We start from the raw sequence: 19,880 nt of genomic DNA on the forward strand, positions 1-19,880 counted from the left end.
AACCTGACAATGATGGCTTCCGGCTTGTAATTTGGCCAGCGGCAGCGCAAGGTACAACTGTGGCATCGTCGCGGAGCCAGTCTTTGTACGTCATCTTTTTCTCTTCTGCGTCACACACCTCATATTTGCTGACCTTTTCTCAAAAGTCCTAGACTGGGCCGAACATTCGTTCATTTCTTGCGAACCACCGCCGAGCCCCCTAATAATTACGACGCCAAAAGCCATCGGGCGGAGTTACGAATGCTCCAACACCACGCAAAGTCCTACACTTAGCCACTGGCTTTTACCCATCTGACAGGATCAAGGCACAGGGTATCGGTCCTCCTCGACTGGTATACCTCACGCAGCCTCGATCATGCAGTCCCCGGACAATGAGGCCTCGGCCTCGCCAATCGAGTCGCTCCCCGCTATGCCCATGGCCACCTCGACTGGGAGACCGCCCAAGAGGCAGTCTGTACCCGAAGGCCACCCGCTGGCACAATCTGAGGTCACCTTGCCGTACCGAAGATCCAATCCCTCTGTCGCGCCGCTCTTCGCTTCCACTCTGACGCCTCCCGGATCACGATCGGGGTCTCCCATGGGACGAGGCTCGCCCGCCCGCAGCACAATGTCTGGCTCCGTTTTTGGCGGACCAGCAGCTCGCTCGCTCATCGAGAATGCGTCCGATAGCCCCGGCGACCCGCGCAATTTGATCATGAAAGCCTACGTTCCGCATGTTGCGATTTACGCCTCGCCAGACACCGAGGAGCTCGCGAGCGACAAGGGCTTCAAGAACGGATTGTGGGAGCTTCTGCGCCCATTTGGAGAACAGGTGCAGGGCAAGGTCACAATTAGAGACAGCAACGGCGCAAGCAGATCGTGGGAGGACTATTCGGTTCGGTTCACCAAGTTCGGGGACAATATCGAGCAGCCTGATTCGAGCGCCTCACAAGGCACGGCATCTGCGGCGACTAACGGACAAGGCGGATCTGTCTCAAAATCGAGGAACTACTACGACAACGTCGAAGCCGTGGTGAACAGCCATCTGTCTTACGCCGAAGAGTCATTTCTCAACACTCCGCACCACGGATTGACGAGACAGGGTCTGGATGTGGAGGCCACTTCGCCCTACTACTCATTATACCTGCGGAGACTGTTGTCGGGCATATCCGTATCACCTCACGAGACGTTTGCGCATCCAGTGGCCTGCGTGATTGCCATCAGCTCGCGGAGTCCATCACCGATAGAAGACTTGCGCAAGTTATACAACGACACAAGCACCGGGGAGAACAGACTGCCGGTGTGGGTAGACGGGGACTACCTGAGATACTACGTTTTAGTACACGATGAAGAGCGCGACGATGTCACGCGGTCACTGGCCTTATTTGACCAGATGAAGCGTCATCTCGGCCTACACTGCCATTTACTACGGTTGAGAAGCACGCAGAGCGCAGAAACCGACGACGACAGCATACCCCTGCCGCGGAGCGATTGGATGTCGGCAGCCGAAGAACTCAGGGATATTCGAAACAGCGAAGAACGTGAAGACTTTGAGGACCCTACAAGGTACATCTTCGAGTCGGATGCCACGGCGATCCGCACTTTTGTGAGAGAAATGGTGACGCAGTCCATCATACCTACCATGGAGCGCCATGTGTCGCTGTGGAATGACCAAGTCGCATCTCGTAGGAGGGGCATCACGGGGAGGTTCATGAATCTGTCACGGAAATGGGGAGGCTTTGGCAGCAGCTCGAGAAATTCAGTCGTGGGAGGCAGCGGGTCATCGAGCGCATATGACGCGCTCGGATTCTACCGGCCAGACGCTTCAGAAGCCATTATGCGGAAGCTAGCCGATTTCGCGTTTATGCTGAGGGACTGGAAACTAGCACACTCAACGTACGATCTGTTGAGGTCCGACTTTAGCGATGCAAAGGCTTGGAAGTATCACGCGGCAGCCAACGAGATGGCCGCCGCCAGTCTCCTTATCATGCCGCAAAGCCTGCCCTCAAAGTCCCGCGCCGAGACGATCGACCAGATGTTGGAAGCCGCCTTTTACTCTTACTACACACGTTGTAGCTCACCCTTTGGCGCACTGAGATCCTTGACGCTCGGCATCGAGCTGCTGCGGCTTAGGGGCGGCAGCAGCGTCGATGATGCTGTACGATGGGGCATCCGGCTCCTCGACTCCAAGATCCTCGGACCCGTCGGCGACGCCCTCATGAAGGAACGACTTGCCGTCTGCTACGCCTCGAAACCGGGCGTCGGCTCCGGCTCATGGGGCCACCGGAAGAGAAAATCGGCCATGTGGTGTATTCTCGGCGGCGAAGCCTGGGACCTGCAACAAAAGTACATCCAGTCCCAGCGATGTCTCAACGAAGCCTCTCGGATCTACTCGGAGCTCCCACATGAAAATGGCGTCTCCAAGTTTAGCCTTGCCAACGATTTTGTGGCCGGCCTACAGCATCAGCTCGATGAGAAGCTCGACGTGGATGACGGAACTGGAGGCGACGAGTCACCATCACAAGACGTGGAGGAGGTTTTTGTCGAGGAGAGCGAGACTATGGATTTCAGGTCCAGAAGGACGAGCATGATGGGCCGGGGAGGGCCACCTGTCGCAAGCCTGGAGACTGCGCCGTTGCAAGGAGCCACATCCCCTGTTAGGGAGAAGGGGGATATATCGGCACAAGACGAGTTTGGCTAACACAACTTAAACGGCTGTGGGAGTGGCAGCAGTGTAGCGATGAACGAATGAAGTGATTAATAGATGCGTTTACGAAGCGGATTAATAGCATTTACACCAGTTCTCCCTGCTCCCTAAACATAATTGCTCTTATGGTTGTTCGTGTCTTTCACCAAGATGAACCCTCTGGTATAACACAGACGAAGTAAGGCAACTTACAAAGAAGCTAGCCTGTTTCCTTTAATTTTGATTTTTTTCTCAGTTCCCATTAGAACTCTTATAAATATACTAATCCATGAGGTAGATGTAAACATCATCACTTCTACTTCCCTATATCAGCTACTTTATCAGTGCTTCATCCTTAGCTCAGTTCGATGGTAGTGCAGTACGTACCTGCGTCAGCCCCTGCTCGAGGTCAGGCGCCTGTATACACTTGTCACGGCCCGAGGACCCTTGGACCCGTCAGTGATCTCACCAGCAACCGATAGGAGAAAGACACTGCTGAACCCGCGCCGATAAGGCAGCTTCCCCCACTGTCCCGCCAAAGCGACTACACCTTCCATGATTGATCCCTTCTGGCTCATCGGGAAGATTCCAGGTCTCGCGGAAGACGACGGTTTTAGTGTGCCCATACTTAGACTGTCTTTTTCCTTTACCCGTTCAAAGTCTCTTTTTCTCATTCTCTTCCCTCGGGCTCTTTGATGAACACTTCCCTCCCAAGCGACCCGAGGTCGAAACGCAGGTAGATACTTCTCCAACAGAGCCGAGAACGAGAAGCTATTGACAGACTCCGACGTCACTCGGCCCAAGATGGGAGAACTCGCCGACTTCCTCGTCGAACGCGACCAAAACTTTCGCAAGTTCGTTGTCTCTCTCCCACAGACAACATACCCATCTATACCCCCTCAAGCCCCGAGCTACAGCCAAATACTAACCTCCTTGCCTACCCAGAGCCCGTTTGCCAGCCCTCTACTCCGACTTCCGCCCCCAACGAACCCTCAACCCAGACGGCTTCCACGCCAACGTCAGCGCCTGGCGCCAGGCCCTCGCCCGCGCAGCATGGGAAGGCCGCGTCGCATCGCAGCTCTCGGCGCCGAATTTGTTAGTGGTCAACGTTGACGAGCAGCTCGTCCGGTCCCTCGAAAGCAAACAATTCGGTCGTCCGCTCGCGCTTGGCACCGTTGTGAGGGAAGCTGTCGCCGACAAGGACCTTTACCCGCTCAACGAGTTTACCAAGGCGAAAGAGAGCATCTACGCGGGCAAGACGTGGGCGCAGGTTCCGTGGAGCGTGGTGTCGTGGGCGGCGGGCCAGTTGTTTGGGGCGGGGAAGTTGACTTCGGGGGAGGATACGGTTCCAAAGGGGCAGTTTGTGGTTTTGAGGAATGTCGAAACTACGGCGAAGAGTCTTTCGGAGAAGGTTACTGCTGCGGATTCGAGGTTCGACAGGACGTATACGAAGACACATTTTCAAAAGACGTTTGCGGATGCGTTGGTGCAGGATCGGAGGTTATCCGAGACGGACGTCGATATTCTGCTCATATTTTTGTCACGGGACAAGGGGATCGTGGTGTACGACGGCAAGGTGGTCAAGATCAGGGGTTCGAGCACAGACGAGGACGAGACGACGATCACAGAGGAAGACGCCGCCGTCTCGTCGCTAAAGGAGCTCATTGCCGACATGAAGCAGCAGACGGCCCTCCTCACGGCGCGCGTGGACGAGCTCACGGCGACGGCCAAGGACGCCGTGACCAAGAAGAACAAGGTCGCTGCGCTGGCGGCGCTGAAGTCGAAAAAGATGACCGAGGCGTCGCTCGAGAAGCGGTTTGCGACGCTGAACCAGCTCGAGGATGTGGCGGGTAGAATACAAGAGGCGCGGGATAATGTGCAGCTCGTCAGCGTCATGGAGGCGAGCGCGGATGCGCTCAAGGGGCTTAATGAGAAGGTTGGCGGCGCGGATCGGGTTGGGGATGTGGTGGATAGGTTGAGGGAGCAGATGGGTGAGGTGGATGAGGTGGGCAAGATCATATCCGAGGCTGGGGCTGCGCCTGTGGTTGATGAGTTTGAGGTTGACGAGGAGCTTGAGGCTATGGAACGGGAGGAGAGGGAGAAGATTGAGGCGGCGGAGAGGAGGGAGAGGGAGGCGAGGGAGGAGAAGGAGGCTGAGGAGACGAGGAGGAGGCTTGAGGCGGAGATGGAGGGTTTGAAGGCGCCTGTGAAGGAGCCTGTTGAAAGGCAGGGGGCCAAATCGCCGACAGGGGAGACGGCGGAAAGCTTGGAGAGGATGGGGCTTGAGGAGAGGGTGCGGGAGGAGCCTATGCCTGCGCAGTAAAGGGGCATCGCATCACGTTGTGCGTCACATGCCGCATTTGTATTCATGAACATTTTGGGAGGGTTTAGATCACGGCGTTTCTTTTGCTGGTTTTGTATTAAAGCAAAGGCTGTATATATTACAGTCGGCAGGGTATAGTAACGAAGAAAACGCTATGTCATGCAACTACCACGTAGGGATTTCACCGCGCCTCCTGGGTGTTGGGTATCTGCGGCTCTGAGAAGCCGTCCTGTAAGTAGTACGTCGATGCTGGGACCACCTGAGGTTTGGGCGTTGGATCATCAACCTGCATAAGGGATCCCGAGGGACCACCATCCCCTGGTTCGCCTTCTCCAAGGACATCTGCTGGCTGCTCCGTCAGATCAATCACCGCCGCACCATCCCCTTGCAAATCCACCTCAGGAGCATTCGGCTCTGTTGAAGCAGCCAAGCCATCTTCCGCCTTTGGTGTCGCCGTCTCTTCCTCGCTCTTAGGCGTCGCTTGTGCCCTCGACTTCCGCGCGTTCGCAATCAAGTCCTTGAAGGAAGTATCATGCTTCGCAGCCCACGCGACGCCATCGAATTCCTTGTCTTTCACCGCGGCTCCCGGTTTCACAAACATGGCCGCCTTGGAGCCCTGCGTGCGCTCCCACACGTCGAGATCGTGCAGCAGCTCCGTCCTCCGCTTCGGTCGCGCCGAATCACAGTTTGCGTTCCACAGCGTCACCCATTCCTTGTGTCTCTTCTCTAGTTGGACGCGGCCGCCTGTAACAGCGAGGCCGAGGTCCGACATCTTTTTGCGGAGGGCAACGTCTTTGAGCATGGAGTAGGCGAGGGCGGGGAGGCGTTCGGGGGCCGGGTGCGGTCTGCTGAGGCCGCGGGCGGGTGTGTTTGGTGTCGGAGTTCGGCTTGCGCTTACGCGAGCTGGGGCGGGTTGTGGTGGTGGTGGTTTTGAGCCGTCGCAGGTGTCGAGATGGCGGAAGACTTGGGCTTCTTTCATGCGGGTGCTGCATATGGGGCATGGAACCAGGCCGTCCTCGGGAGCTGGGAAGAAGATTTGTTAGAAGGGTTGTCAAGCGAGGCACTTCGTGGAGAAGAGCGATGGCTTACCAAAATCTGCGTCCTCTGACTCGTCATCCTCTTGTACTTCCTCCATCTCGTCGACTTCATCGACCTCATGCACCGGCGTGGCCGCAGCCTGTCCAGATCTCGTCCTGCTGAGCCTCGCCGAACTCCTAAGGCGCTTGGTCTCTGGCTGTTGCTCGCCGCTTTCCTCAGCCAGCTTTCTCTTGCCCATACTGCCATTAGGTTCTCGCTGGTCATCCTGGTCCGCCGTCCTTGCAAAGTGTAGTGTATCCTTTCTAGCCTTGACAAAGGAATCGACAGCCTCCTCGAGAGACCAATTACTCCTCAGCTTCAACTCTTGGTCTGAGGCCCGACAGAGAGGGCACTTGCCGTCGTTGGACAAGGCGCGACGGATGCAGAGGGAGCAAAAGGTGTGGCAGCATGATGTTACCATTGGTGTCTTGAAGAAGTCCTTGCAAACCTGGCATCGTAAGGAGGCTTCGACTGCTGAAAGGGCGGGGAGGGGGGTAGAGAGCCAGTCCGTTGAGTCGGGAACGTCCTCGAAGTTGTCTGCCATTATGGGCGGCTGAGGGATTCGTGACAGAAATGAGAGTTAGTGTGTTCGGCAGTGGCGATCAGAACTTTCCAGGCACAGATCGCTTGGAAACTCTTTGGGTGCCTGAGCTGGCGATGTGGGTGAAGGCCTCGAACAACGGAAACAAGGATGTTGACAGGCAAAAGGCTTCAATGAACTTTTTGGGAGGATGGGAAAGTCGCGTCGAGTGGCGCGCTCCATGGGAAGGTGTCAGGGATTCAAAGACGGGGGTGTAGAATTAGTGGATAACGTCACCAATCGCCCTCTTCCGAATGGCTCTAGCAGGGGGGTGTGCACAGAAAATCAATTAAGAAGGAAAGAGTGGGTCGCGTCTTTGTCTTGCCCGACGCGTCTCCTCAGGTAGCTCCCTCCCACCTTGTGCCTTTCTCACAAGGAATCATCGTGACAACTCCTTGCAAAAGCTGGCACCTTGTTCTTTAACGAACTTCAATCACTGAACCCTGGTTCACTTTACAGTCTACTCGGAGAGCGACTGGACCACTTCACCATGGATGAATACAAAAAGTATCTGGCGGACCAGATCTTGAGTGAGGAGAAAATTGTAAGCTACAATATCCCCATGGTGAACGTCGAATTGGTACTCATATATTTCCCAGGTCACATATCGGAGCCTCAGTAGGGCACTCAAAGTTCATGTCAATACCGCAAAGGGGTCGGTTCTTAACTTTGCTTCATTGTTTTGATCAACTACTAACCTGGTGATAGAATGCTCTATGATTTCCATCGGTCGCAGAATGGAATGCGCCCTGGTACAATCCATGCAACCTATCTGATCTACGGTACTCAGGCAGTACAAAAGGTCCAAAATGATGGCGATGTTGAGATGACCAGCTCGCCCCCCGATGTCGAAGCTTCTGAAGATGTTGTCACCCACTCCATGTCTCTTGTCCCTGGCGACCTTCTGAAGGGTAATTCGAAAATCCACGTTTTTACTCTCACTATTACTGACGATTTCTCAGAGACTCTAGCCACTTACGAAGAGGTTTCCTCATTCCATATCTACAGTCTGGCGAGACATCCCACTAGGGTAGGTTCTCTCCCTCTATAGGCCTCGCAACACTACTAAGCAGTGCTGCAGGATCTGCAACTCCTAGCAGACGTTCATCAACAAATCAAGGAACAAGCGACGAATGAGAGCGTATCCACGGCAGAGACATTTGGCACCATCACTAACCCCAATGTCCGCAAGCGCACCCGTCAGGGCAGAGGGCCTGTACCTACACCTGCTTCCGCGGCACCAGCGGCCAAGCCTATCAAGAAGGAAGCAGCACCATCTGCAGCCAAGCCCGCAGCCTCTGAGCCCAAGACAGAGGTGCCTGTCAAGCAGGAGACCAAGACGGAAACCAAAGAAACTCCGACTTCCACCACAACAACGAAGAAGGGCGCGGCACCACCAGCGTTGAAGAAGAGTGGCTCGTCTGGCATTTCAGGGATGTTCGCCAAAGCCGCGGCCAAGGCAGCAAGCAAACCGAAAGAGGCCCCAAAACCGGCACCCGTTGAGACACCCGTATTATCCGATGATGGCGAGGACGACGACGAGGACATTCCCGCCGCAAAGGCCCCGGCCAACTCTGGAAGAAAGTCACGAAAGGACCGCGAGGCTGAGCTGAAGATGATGATGGAGGAGAGCGAGGAAGAGGAAGAGCCCGAAGAGAAGGAGGAGGAGGAGGAGGAGGAGGCTCCCGAGCCGGAAGCGAAGCCCGAACCAGCGGAAGTCGTTTCTAGCGCCGGCGACGGCCGCAGGCGTGGCAAGCGGAGAGTCATGAAGAAAAAGCAGATCATGGACGATCAGGGCTACCTTGGTAAGCTGGGCAATCTTTCCTTTCTCTTCTCAAAACTCACACCAGTCTATTAGTTACTATCCAGGAACCTACTTGGGAAGAGTTCTCTGAAGACGAGGCACCCCCGCCGCCCGCAAAGGTGGCAAAGACTTCATCTGCGCCGAGTTCAGGAAGCCAGACTGCGAAGCCGAAGAAGCCTGCTACCAAGGGACAAGGCAACATCATGTCCTTCTTCTCCAAGAAATGATTGCTGTGGGATTCATTGGGGATTAATATCGTAAGGCATGATTGAGACGTAGCATGAGGAAGGGAAGGGAAGCGCCGTCTGATAAAGCAGCCATAGAGTCTCAGAGTGAATCAAGCTGCCACATGCAGATATCCGCGACTTGTCCAACAAGCGTGCTACCAATAGACTTGTTGGCTTTAAGTAGTACCGACAATTATTGTCTCTAAATCATAAAGCCTGAAATACCAAGCACTAGGAGAAAAGCCACCGGCCCGGGAGCGGCACGGACGCCCGGAGGTCGCCCCGCGTCACCCCGCAGTGGGCCCGAGTCGTCAAGATGCGACGCTAATATACGCAACCCCGGTCAGAGCTCCTGCAAGGGACCACAGTGACGCTGCGGCATCCCCCAAAAGACGCAGCGGACACCTGGCTGGCAGGGAGCTCGTCGTCCTATTTTCCGCGTCAATCTAACGTCGCACATTGCTTCTTAACACGATCGCTTCTTTGTTTCTGTTCCTGGAACCCCACGCTCTCTGGACCGCGCAAAAAGTTTCTCGGCGATTGATACCCATGCGGACATAGACTCAATTTTGTCGTTCTGTTTCCTCTCGTCCCTTGCCTGCCAGGCCACATTGCTTTCGTAGCCATGTCCTTACGCACAGTATTCGACCTGCTCCTGCCCCTGGGTTTGCTGGTCGGCCAGACCTACGCGGCGCAAGAACCTCTGACGGGCGAGGATCGCGAAGCATGTCCAAACTATGCGCAGTACTCTACATATCCCCAGTGAGTTTGCTACTCTAGCCTTGGCCTCTCCTCTCGAGACCACGGACCAATGCTAAGACTGTGCTTCTCCAGTAAACCCCTGAGCGAAGGCCCCCTTGGCCTGCCCTACCAACGACCCGATCCACGATGCCGTACTTTCCATTCCGATGCCATCGAGAAGGTCATTAAGGACGTCACATCCCGAATGAAGGATCCCGACCTGGCCAGGCTATTCGAGAACGCCTTCCCTTCCACAACAGACACCACTGTCAAGTTCCACACCGATGGCACCGATACTAGATTCGTCGATCTCAAGGGCCGTAGCATGCGCGACGAGGGAAAATGGGAGGGACCGCAGTCCTTCATCATCACGGGCGACATCATTGCCGAGTGGCTGCGCGACAGCACGAACCAGCTTTCACCCTACCAGGCCCTGGCCAAGAAGGACCCCGCCATCTTCAAGCTGATCCTGGGCGCCATCAACACACAGGCCGAGTATGTCATCGAGTCGCCGTACTGCAACGCGTTCCAGCCCCCTCCGATTGCCAACCTGCAACCGAGTCACAATGGACAGGACGATACGGTGCACCCCATCTACGAGCCTTCGTTTGTGTTTGAGTGCAAGTACGAGCTGGATTCGCTAGCGCATTTCCTCGCGCTCGGCAACGACTTTTACGAGCACACAGAGTCCAAGGATTTCATGACGGGGAGGTGGTACATGGCTCTCGAGACGGTGCTCAATGTCCTGGAGGAACAGTCCCGCTCGACGTTCGATCCGGAGACGGGCCGCTTCCAGAAGAACGAGTACACCTTCCAGCGCAAGACGGACGCGGGCACCGAGACGCTGGCCCTCAAGGGCGTCGGCAACCCCTTAAACAACGGCACCGGTCTTGTGAGGTCGGCCTTCCGGCCCAGTGACGACGCCACCATCCTCGGCTTCTTCATTCCGGCGAACGCCATGATGGCCGTGGAGCTGAAGCGCACGGCGACATTCCTCAAGGAGGCCGGCAAAGATGTTCTCGCGCAGACGGTGGACAAGTGGAGCCAGACGATTGCTGATGGTGTTTGGAACAATGGCGTTGTCAAGCATGCCAAGTACGGAGATGTCTTTGCGTACGAGGTTGACGGATACGGTTCCTCTATCCTCATGGATGATGCGAACTACCCGTCGCTGCTGGCACTTCCTCTCATGGGGTTCTTGCCTGCGGATGACCAGACGTACAAGAACACCAGGAAGATGCTCTTGGAGAAGACTGGCAATCCCTACTACCTCGAGGGCGTTGCGTTCCGCGGAATTGGAGGTGAGCCTATTTTACAATGCCGGGAGGATCAGAGGATAATAGCTAACAACATCCAGGACCGCACATTGGGCTCTCCAACGCCTGGCCAATGAGCCTTTTGATTCAGGCACAGACATCTGAAAACGACCAGGAAATCACCGAGTGCCTTGACTTGGTCCTGAACTCTGCCAAGCTCGGCTTGGTTCACGAGAGTGTCGACGTCAGCCGCATTTCTTCCTATACCCGTAAGTACTGCCAAGCCAGCTACAACAGTTGCCTCGCTAACGACATAATACAGGAAGCTGGTTCGCATGTAAGATACCAAATGCCGAACTCTGATGACATTGTAGATTGTGATGCTAACCTTCAATAGGGGCCAACGGCGTGTTTGCCGAGACGATTCTAGACCTCGCCAAGCGGAAGCCTCATTTGATCTTTACTGACGCAAAGCCGTACAGTATCTAAACGTGGTGTTGAGATTTCGGCATGGCGAGTTGGGTATGGGGACGGTTAATCAGTCGATCATGACATGACATGGGAGGTGGTGGCTGGCATCTCGACTGCATCAATAGAGTTATATCCATTTCTTAAGAGTTGCCAGATGATTGAAGACCAAAGAGAAAAGTTGCAACAAAAAAAAGAAAAGCAAAAGCAGAGTCAGGCTCAGATGTCTTCATTCCAGTGAATTCAAGAATGGCCAGGAGCGGGGGCTACAAACTACTCAGTCGTCCCAGCTACCCTCTGTTCGACTGATGGTTATCATGGACGGGTTTGCGGTTTGCCACATACGTACTGCTCAGCCTAGATTAAATATTAATATACCCAAAAGATTCGTCATGTCATGAGCGTGAACAGGACCGTACTACGGATATCTGGTCCGTCTTCTTAACTCTGATTAACGTCGCGTTTAAAGTTTCTCGAGAGATGACTTTTACGTCGAGAGCTAATGATCCCTACGTAACCAACGTACTTGCTACTACGCCATCAACTATAATGTCCCATTTCGCTCTCATGTCCCATCCCTCCAGCTCTCTACCTCCCGCTCCGCCTCCAGACCGGTGTAAAGAGGGACCTACCGCCTGACACGGTAAAAATAATCCAGGCAGACCTGAGGCGGGAAGGGGACAAGATCTTGGGGGTCTGTAGCCGGACATTCTCGTGGCCATTCACACTGTCGGATTTCGACTGCTCGGGGTTTAACTTCGAATTAGCACCAACTTTATTGTCATGGGAAACATTATGTTTTTACCAAGTCATCATTAGATATCCCAACATCATTTCCTTTCCCTCGCCGCTGCTTAGATATACCACCCCGAATAGACCGGCGGCCATGGAAAGATGTTATTCGAGAATGTGTTTGTTGCCTTGTTATAGCCTTGGCTTTAGTGAACTCGCTAGTTGATTTAGATGCCTTATTATAACGGCTATAGTGGGAACGTATTTATTAGTAGGTGCCGATCCGAAATTATTTGCGTTGCTTTGCTTTATTATGGCATAGCGGCCACTAGTAGAGATAATTATATAGACTCGGCTCCTACTCTCGTATCGCCTTGCCTAGTGTTTCAAGTCGTAGCTGGCCGCCTTCTCCTCGAACGCATTTATAGCCGGCCGTATAGCCTTATAAAGAAGGTGCGAGGAGGGAAAACCTAGGTAGACTTGATAGTTGGTCTTCGATCAGCATAATCCCGTTTAGAAAGTGTCTAGCTCTTAGTAGCCTAATTTATCTCCTAGATGGTGCCTTGTTATTAACAAAACTCATCTCTGTGAGAGTGTACGTCAGAATACGCCGTCGATAGTCAAGGCTGATGGGGAGAGGTGTTGGCAATTGTTCTTTTGTATCGTAGTGAAAAGTCGCGGATCACTTCCAGGACAACGCCAACTTTGAAGACCTGGCTGACCTCGAACTTGGGACACACGATCCCTCCATCCTATTCCATAGGAACAAGTCGGATGTTGCCAGCCGAAATGATGTGTATGGGACGGCGAGCTTTCTTTTATATACCTCCTCGATCGGATCCGCATTCTGCACTTACCTTATGCTTACACATCGAGGTCCCTTTCCGGATCCTGCAATGTGTCACCGCGTCGTTTCTCGACTAGACGGCCCACCATCCGGATTTCGGCACACGAGACCTAGCTTTCAATCAGAGGCTGTGGCGTCTTTAATTGTTTGGTACCATGGTATGAGAAACGCCCGAGATAATCGGGGGGAGAGCTTACATCTTTCATGTTTAGCACTCAGTCAAACGCTGGGACATCTAATAAAACATGTACATGGACTCGACAACATGCGGTGGACGGTTGTCAAGATCCGTGATTCGAGTTTTTTCCACTCCATCTACTACTTATGCGCTACGTGGGAACAAGCCAGGCCTACTCTACCGGCCACAAACGCCCCAACTCCCGAGCTGGACAAAATAAACCAAGCTCTACAACCCTTTCCCCTCCGAGACTTCACAGACCAAAGTCCAACATCGCGCAAACAATGCTTTCAGCTTTTTTAAGTTTCTCATCAGGATCGTTCACGCACTCGGTCTACAACGCTCTCAACTCAAAACTCCTCGACAGCGCAGTTGGGGTGCAACACATAAACGATAGTGGCCGGCTCCACCGGGCCAGAAGAAGTGCCTTCGGCAGGCTCGTCGTCGTCAGCCAGGCCTTGGCCGCGAACAGCCATGAGGATATTTTCCTGTAGCTTAGAATTAGTCTCGTTCCATTTGACGAACAATTCAGCTCGGGGATACCACGTACCTTGACCATCCTCTTGAGGACCTTCTTCGCCAACGCCTTCTCAGAGTCGTGCTCCTCGACACTGTTAAGCTCGTCCTCCTTCTGCTCCAAGTACCACTCGACGAGCGACTCGCCCTCGACACCCTCGCCGTTCTCGGCCTCAGCCTCGTTGACGTGCTCGACAATCAAGTTAACCATGCTCGAGTACTTCTCAAACGTAATGGTCTGCTTGACCCTGGCCGGTGCTGGCGTGTCCTCTGGTCTGTCAACGGCCATCTCGTCATCCGCGGGCTGACCAGCTGCTTCAGAAGCCGCACGGAGCAGCGCCGCACCCTCCTCGGGGGCCTCGTCGTCAACTTCGACGTCGTCGTGCTCAACAGAGATGATACTCTGCCTGAGTAAATCAAAGGCCTGGGCAACCATGTCGGGAGAAATCACAGGCTCGCAGCTACCCTTAGCGATGGCCTCAGACAAGCGAATCATACTCTCCAGCTGACGAACAGTGATACGGTATGAGTTCTTGCCAATGCCGCCCTGCGCATCGTCGGCGCGAAGCTCCTTGTACTTCTCGACCAGGAACTCCTTGGCTTCCGGAGAGAACTCTGGGCGGAAACAGCGAGCGAAACGAATGAAACGCTGGATGGTCTCGGTGCTATACTCGGGCTCGATAGCTTCATCGCGGAGCTGGTGAATTCCGACAATGTGCTCGGCAAGATGTCGGTCGATGGTCTCATTACACTCGTCAAGAACGACGAAGAAGAGATCAAAACGAGACATGATGGGGGCGCTCATGTTGATGTTGGCGCGAAGGGTCGTCTTCCGGTTGTATCGGCCGCCAACAGGGTTAGCGGCGGCGAGAATAGAGGTGCGGGCGTTGAGGGTGGCCTGGATACCAGCCTTGGCAATAGAAATTGTCTGCTGCTCCATGGCTTCGTGGATGGCGACTTGGTCGGCAATGTCCATCTTGTCGAATTCGTCAATGGCGCAAATACCATTGTCTGCCAACATCAGAGCACCAGCCTCAATCGTGAAGTCTCCGGTCTCTTCATCCTTGACCACAGCGGCTGTGAGACCAGCAGCAGAGGAAGCCTTACCACTGGTGTAGACAGCGCGGGGTGCAAAGCCACAGACGTATTTGAGGAACTGAGACTTGGATGTGGAAGGGTCACCAACAATGCAAATGTTGATGTCACCTCTCAGCTCCATGCCCTCGGCGGTGGTTTTGTGCACACCAGACAACAGCTGAAGCAGGAGACCCTTCTTGATCGTGTTGTGGCCGTACACAGTTGGCGCTATGGAGGCCACTAAGCGATCGAGAAGGTTTTTCTCGCTTACGAGCTGGCGCAGCTCTTCAATTTCGGCAGGGGTCCAGCCAGCGACGACAGCAGCTTGGAGGTCGTCAACTGATTCCGAGTTGTCGTTGGCGTTGTTTTGCGTCATGGAGCTGATGACATCTGCAACCTGCCCGGTCGCCGTCTGGCCGAGATTTGAGGTATCGGGAGTGACCATACACGCCAGGAAGGCCATGCGGTAGGTCAGATCGCGGACACCCAAAGCCTTGAGACCAGTGACGCCAGCGCCGCCGGCATCAGCACCAGCAGCACGATTATCGTCACGGATGGTGCTTGGCCTCAAACCAGGCAGGCCCATTTGGCTGACATCCGGCACGACGATAAGTGCACCTGTGAAGATGCACTTTTCTCCCGCCTTGGCCCGATCCACAATCTCTCCACGCAAGATGACGTCCATTGTTCTCGGCATGCTTCCCGTGGGAATTTCCGAGCTGTTCTCTTGGATGCGCACTTTCTGCCAGTCCACAAATGTGCTGTGACGGATATCGAGCTGCCATGCTTGGCGGTTCTGGCAAGTCATGTTGGGGCACTGGGTGGGTTCGGTGTATCTGAAAGTCTGCTCAACGTTTGGAACGACCGTTCTGCAGGCCTCGCAAACAAATGTGCCGAGTGAAAGCTCAGGGCGCACTTCTGATGTCCGCGTGACAGTGCCAGAGATGGAGAGCAGCTGACCAATATTGGTCGATCTAAGACTGCGGACTCTCGAGATTAGGGGCATGTTGTAGAAGGCAATGGTGAAGAGCTTGTCTGTCTGCTGGTTGGCCGTCTTTTCACCCATATCCGTTTGGCTTGCAGAGCCAAGCTGACTTGCGGTGGAGTTCGTCGGGTTGCTGGAGGATGTCGGCTGCCTATGTTCGCGGAAGTACTGCGGCTCGTATTTGGCGATCATGTTGTGTAAGGCGGCCGTGAGGAAAGGGAGGAATCGATAATAGCCACGCATGATACCGTCACCTAGCTCTCCATTGGTAAATGTGGTCAGGTGGTTGAAGTCGACGTAGAATGTCGAAAGCTGGTATGTCCTCATGCCGTGAATCTGGGCAACATAATACTTGTCTGTCGTGGCAGCGCTGGATGTCGGCGGGGCAGAAGAGCTCGGTTCTTCAATGAATCTAAAAAAGCCGGCGGTTAGAAAGACTGCCCTACAGATCCAAGAGAAGATAAACAAGCGACTCACGTTTCAATAAAGGTCTCAAAATGGTCCTGGACCATGAGACCGATTCTGTCCTCCACGCGAGGAATGTTCGCAGCATCCGGTATCCTTGATCCGCGAGGGACTTGGTCGTCGGCGAAGCCCTCAGCCTCGTCGTCGCTCTGGGCGCCCATGCTTTCGGAGGGCGGCGCTCGTGGCCTGCCGCCAACGGAGGAGGATGGCATAAAGGAGCGCTTAGGGGTAGCCGCCGAACGGGACGGGGCGTCCGACATCAAAAGGCCGGCGTCGCTGGAGGGAGCCATGTTTAATGTCGTATCTTTTGCGGCTATAGAGTGTTATCGTTCGCGAAGTCGCAAGTCGACAATAGTTTGGTAGTGCGCAAGCGGTGGTTGCTGGGCAGAGATGCGGGATGTTGTTTTTTGGTGGAGGTGGGACTTTTGGGTGGTGGGATGCGATGGAGCCTTTTTCGCATTGGGGAGGCGGAGACTCGCTCAGGGGTCTTAATTGATTTTGTCGCGTGAGGGGCACAAGTCGCGTCAAGACCGCGTTGCTGTCGCGACGGCTTTAATTGACTGCATTCGGCGCTAGTCTATTTTTGGACACCACCCATCATGCCGCCGATTCTTTGCGATGCGCTTCGCAGTCCCTCGAGTACTTGTCGCCATTGAACATGAACAGATCTTACCGATCAATAATTTGAGTAGGTGAAGTTCTGAGAATGGTATCGTTGCTGTATTGAACTTCCCCGTAACGCCTAAACTACGCCATTGCGTCCATACCATTCTGGGTGGAGAATGCCACTGAAAAATCCTAAGCCGTAATCTGTGCCTCCTCATCGACTGTCTACCTTACGCACTGGATTTGTGATCGTCCAAGGAATAAGAGTGTATCTGTTTCAACGGTCAGTTGCGGGTCGGAAATGCAGACTGGACAAATGCATACCGATTCGGCCACGTCAAGCCATTCCTCTATGCTCCTCACGTACGGGTCAGACGCCTCCTCTGCCCTCGCTTCGTGACCCCAGATAACCATCTCGTCAAACTCTGCCTTGGCTTCCATGGTACCCAGCTCAACCAGGTCACCCTCAACCTCTTCGTCCTCTCCTTCAAGCTGCTGCGTCTCGACCTTTGCGCTCCTCTCCATCACTACGCCTCGGTATTGTTCTGGTAAGTTGACCGTCGTGCCGTGGAGCTTCCTGCCGCGAAAATATGCTACTGTCTTTCCATCTAGAAACCTGTATGTTAGCTTCAAATCTATTGCCGTGCCCGTTGATCTAGACAACGCACCCTCTGACTTGGTAGGGTTCCAATATGTGTTGGCATCACCGACGGGACCATTGTGATGAATCCGACAAGGCAATAGGTTGACTGTGGCCTTGGTCTTTGCTGAGTCATTTGACTGAATTGAGAGGATTGCCTTTGACATAGTGGGCTGTGGTGGAAAATACGATCGCGAATTGCTTCTTGTCGTGGAGGGGGTAATGGTCCTCTACTCGCTATTGACCTTCAGGTACTCCGTACTCGACTTTACGTCGACTCGACGCGTCCCAAACGCTCAGACGCGAATTTGGATAATCGATAAGCCGTCTCGATAAGCTCATCGCTATCGATAAGATCTCTTGGCTCCCGCGGTGCACGGTCCCTCATCCTTGTGTCCCGACTCCCACGAGCCTCTGGTCTTGTCCCCTTCAGCCCCCTTCCCGCTGTTTCAACCATCGATTCATCGTCAGGGGCTAGGGCTGGTGCGATTCTCAATGCTTGCTGTGCTCCGTACGGACTGCTCATCTCACCGAGTGACGGGTGACAGCGAGAGAAACAAGTGTGGACAAGCGCAGTAGCCTGTGCAAGATGGCAAGCAAAGCTCGTGCTGGTGAGAGACATGCGTTGCAACCACTAACCAGCCCTTCTAATGATTCCAAGACAATAGCAAGGAACTCGCCCAATCCTCGAAGACTTCCCAACCCCCCGTGTGTCCTCATACATTTCTAGTCAGACTGACCGCCGGGATTAGACATGCATTATGGCATCCTGCAGGACGATATTAGGGACGACTCTCAGACGGGCGGGTTAGGTGTCCTGCGACAAATACGTGGCAGCTCTATTGCAACCGGATGTCAAAAGTTAAAACACAATAGAAATCCCGTCCCCTAGCTAGCTTCCCATGTACCGCCAGCCATTGGACTCTTGTAGTCACTTCCGATTTTCTCCGGCATCGAGAAATGTCCATCGTTTGTCCGTCTCTCCTCCGAAATGTCCGTCTTCCAGATCGTGAACCCACCCCGGGAAAGTCATGAATTTTTGGAGTCTGCGGTTGTCGGCAACCAGTTAGCGGCGGTGGGGGGGTGGAAAAAGTCTTGATGTCATTGATATCAAAACCCCCTGGTCGATTTTCTGGGAATTCCCAGTAAAAGCTCCGCAGAGGCTGCAGAAGCAACAAAGGGACCCCTGGGCCTTTGCTCAACCGGGGAACGCTCAAATCGGACACCCTAGGCTCTTGATACGGTTGTGCTTCCAGTTGCGCAGGATCTTAATTACATATTGAACTGCGGAAAGCCTTTGCTCATCGAGAGTTTCAACGCTGGATCGGATGTGCTCTGGTTAGAACAGACTTTCCTCAGTACGGGTAGTTCGTAAGAATCAAAAAAGTCGTTGACGGTTGGGTTAGTGTGTGAGTTCAAGGCTCCAGTTATCCGCCTACCCTGACTTTCCTTAGTCACGGAGGTGTTCGAATCGATGACTGTCGATCGGGAGAAACAACGTTCTGGCACACCGTACCCAGCCGACGCGGGAAATGAAATGGGTGGGAAGGACATGCTGTCAAGCTTAGCTACATACAGGTAATGTCTCCCTTCCATCCTAGGCACATCCTACTGCGTAGGATGCAGGGACCAGGCTCGAGTACGCCATTCTACGTCTGACTATACGAATGCTTCCATCTAGGTAACATCCTTCGAGGGACGAGCATCTTTATGTACAGCATCCTGCACAGAAGTTCTTCCTTCATAAGCAAAGAGTAACTCAACTCTCTTAAGTATCCTCACGGGCCAGCGGCGCTTGAGGGTGAAAATCACCCGTAGACTACTGCGTACCGTCTCGTCCGATCAAGAGCTACTCGAGTCGTCAACCTAACGCTAAACTGTTTGTTTTGTTCGCCCGGACCTTGCCAGCCGGGACGAATTCCGACGGCCTTCTCGAAACCTGCAGCTCGTGCTCCTTTTGTTCCCAGTGGTTCCTTTGCTTGCCCCCTAACCCAACTTTTTTCCCAAGCAGCGAGACTAAAACAGTTCGAGGCTGAACGTGGCCGGACGGTCCGGTAGCGCACTGGCCCTTCAGAGACAAGGTTGGTAAGGTGGTAATACCTTACAAAGTAGGTAAAGACAAGGTGTTATTGAGGCGAGTTCTTCACCCATTTACAAGCCTTATTGACGAATGAGCTTGCCGGGTACACCTCCGACAGAGCTCGCGCACATGCATTACCATGCGTTCCCCAACTTCCCATGCGTTCGGCTCGCCGTCCCTCCGTAGGAAGCTGACATCATCCCTTGGTTTGCACTAAGAGCCCTGGCCCTAAGGATTTTTGTTGGGGAGGAGGAGGTTCGTTGTCAGCAGCCAGCCGCTGTCAAGAATTGTCTTGCAGTCAGCGAAATGCGCCGCCATCATGTAACTCAAGTAAGTTGATTTGGTAAAGAGCCGCTGTATAATATCTTACCCCAAGTTCAGCGCAGAGAGGCTATTCACGTTCACCATCCAGGGTACCGGTAGGCAAGGCAACGAACACCAGGTGCCGATGAGATCGTCAACCTCCCCTTCCCCCTTGGAGATGTTCGATTTCCTCAATGAAACAAGCGATGGCCAAGGCCTCTGCCCCTCCCGAGTGATTCCCGTCTGAGCTACCCTTGCCGCATCCACTCTCCCACCCATGCTCATCCTGGCAAGCCTGGGTTGGACCCTC

The 19,880-nt window shown here is 54.0% G+C and overlaps 7 protein-coding genes across 7 annotated transcripts; 4 read left to right on the forward strand and 3 right to left on the reverse strand.

Moving 5' to 3' along the window:
- The first annotated feature begins 1 nt into the window (after position 1).
- Positions 2 to 3,041, forward strand: BDP55DRAFT_646045 (putativeTRAPP complex protein TRS85). The gene is made up of 2 exons (XM_060573678.1): positions 2 to 85; positions 147 to 3,041. The coding sequence occupies exon 2, from the start codon at positions 356 to 358 to the stop codon at positions 2,678 to 2,680; it is 2,325 nt and encodes a 774-aa protein (XP_060435929.1). The 5' UTR covers positions 2 to 85; positions 147 to 355; the 3' UTR covers positions 2,681 to 3,041.
- A 428-nt stretch (positions 3,042 to 3,469) lies between these two features.
- BDP55DRAFT_690122 (Snf7 family protein) lies at positions 3,470 to 4,988 on the forward strand (the record flags this gene model as incomplete). Its single annotated transcript, XM_060576823.1, has 2 exons — positions 3,470 to 3,519; positions 3,611 to 4,988. The coding sequence occupies 2 exons, from the start codon at positions 3,470 to 3,472 to the stop codon at positions 4,986 to 4,988; spliced, it is 1,428 nt and encodes a 475-aa protein (XP_060435930.1).
- Positions 4,989 to 5,169: 181 nt separating this feature from the next.
- BDP55DRAFT_540933 (DNA repair protein rad18) lies at positions 5,170 to 6,609 on the reverse strand (the record flags this gene model as incomplete). The annotated part of the gene is made up of 2 exons (XM_060568162.1): positions 5,170 to 6,011; positions 6,078 to 6,609. 2 exons carry the CDS (start codon positions 6,607 to 6,609, stop codon positions 5,170 to 5,172), a joined length of 1,374 nt encoding a protein of 457 aa, XP_060435931.1.
- Positions 6,610 to 7,015: 406 nt separating this feature from the next.
- BDP55DRAFT_710796 (DNA polymerase subunit Cdc27) lies at positions 7,016 to 8,880 on the forward strand. The gene is made up of 5 exons (XM_060578165.1): positions 7,016 to 7,189; positions 7,245 to 7,300; positions 7,354 to 7,675; positions 7,727 to 8,450; positions 8,504 to 8,880. Exons 1-5 carry the CDS (start codon positions 7,136 to 7,138, stop codon positions 8,674 to 8,676), a joined length of 1,329 nt encoding a protein of 442 aa, XP_060435932.1. The 5' UTR covers positions 7,016 to 7,135; the 3' UTR covers positions 8,677 to 8,880.
- Positions 8,881 to 9,041: 161 nt separating this feature from the next.
- Positions 9,042 to 11,543, forward strand: BDP55DRAFT_646051 (uncharacterized protein). Its single transcript, XM_060573679.1, has 5 exons — positions 9,042 to 9,438; positions 9,511 to 10,718; positions 10,775 to 10,942; positions 10,996 to 11,010; positions 11,071 to 11,543. The coding sequence occupies exons 1-5, from the start codon at positions 9,302 to 9,304 to the stop codon at positions 11,160 to 11,162; spliced, it is 1,620 nt and encodes a 539-aa protein (XP_060435933.1). The 5' UTR covers positions 9,042 to 9,301; the 3' UTR covers positions 11,163 to 11,543.
- A 1,705-nt stretch (positions 11,544 to 13,248) lies between these two features.
- BDP55DRAFT_723771 (MCM2/3/5 family protein) lies at positions 13,249 to 16,231 on the reverse strand (the record flags this gene model as incomplete). Its single annotated transcript, XM_060578791.1, has 3 exons — positions 13,249 to 13,386; positions 13,449 to 15,888; positions 15,954 to 16,231. 3 exons carry the CDS (start codon positions 16,229 to 16,231, stop codon positions 13,249 to 13,251), a joined length of 2,856 nt encoding a protein of 951 aa, XP_060435934.1.
- A 546-nt stretch (positions 16,232 to 16,777) lies between these two features.
- BDP55DRAFT_723772 (ribonuclease H2 non-catalytic subunit-domain-containing protein) lies at positions 16,778 to 17,354 on the reverse strand (the record flags this gene model as incomplete). The annotated part of the gene is made up of 3 exons (XM_060578792.1): positions 16,778 to 16,819; positions 16,872 to 17,155; positions 17,216 to 17,354. 3 exons carry the CDS (start codon positions 17,352 to 17,354, stop codon positions 16,778 to 16,780), a joined length of 465 nt encoding a protein of 154 aa, XP_060435935.1.
- Between the last annotated feature and the right edge of the window lie 2,526 nt (positions 17,355 to 19,880).

This window comes from Colletotrichum godetiae (assembly GCF_030913485.1).
Source record: "Colletotrichum godetiae strain CBS 193.32 chromosome Unknown BDP55scaffold_3, whole genome shotgun sequence".
Classification (NCBI taxonomy): domain Eukaryota; kingdom Fungi; phylum Ascomycota; class Sordariomycetes; order Glomerellales; family Glomerellaceae; genus Colletotrichum; species Colletotrichum godetiae.

Bases quoted from the DNA above. Each gene is read 5' to 3' on its own strand.
- BDP55DRAFT_646045 (XM_060573678.1), top strand. From the start codon at position 356: ATGCAGTCCCCGGACAATGAGGCCTCGGCCTCGCCAATCGAGTCGCTC.
- BDP55DRAFT_710796 (XM_060578165.1), top strand. From the start codon at position 7,136: ATGGATGAATACAAAAAGTATCTGGCGGACCAGATCTTGAGTGAGGAG. The intron at 7,301-7,353 runs GTCGGTTCTTAA...ACCTGGTGATAG, and splicing joins CATGTCAATACCGCAAAGGG to AATGCTCTATGATTTCCATC. The intron at 8,451-8,503 runs GTAAGCTGGGCA...CCAGTCTATTAG, and splicing joins GGACGATCAGGGCTACCTTG to TTACTATCCAGGAACCTACT.
- BDP55DRAFT_646051 (XM_060573679.1), top strand. From the start codon at position 9,302: ATGTCCTTACGCACAGTATTCGACCTGCTCCTGCCCCTGGGTTTGCTG. The intron at 9,439-9,510 runs GTGAGTTTGCTA...GTGCTTCTCCAG, and splicing joins CAGTACTCTACATATCCCCA to TAAACCCCTGAGCGAAGGCC. The intron at 10,719-10,774 runs GTGAGCCTATTT...AACAACATCCAG, and splicing joins TGCGTTCCGCGGAATTGGAG to GACCGCACATTGGGCTCTCC.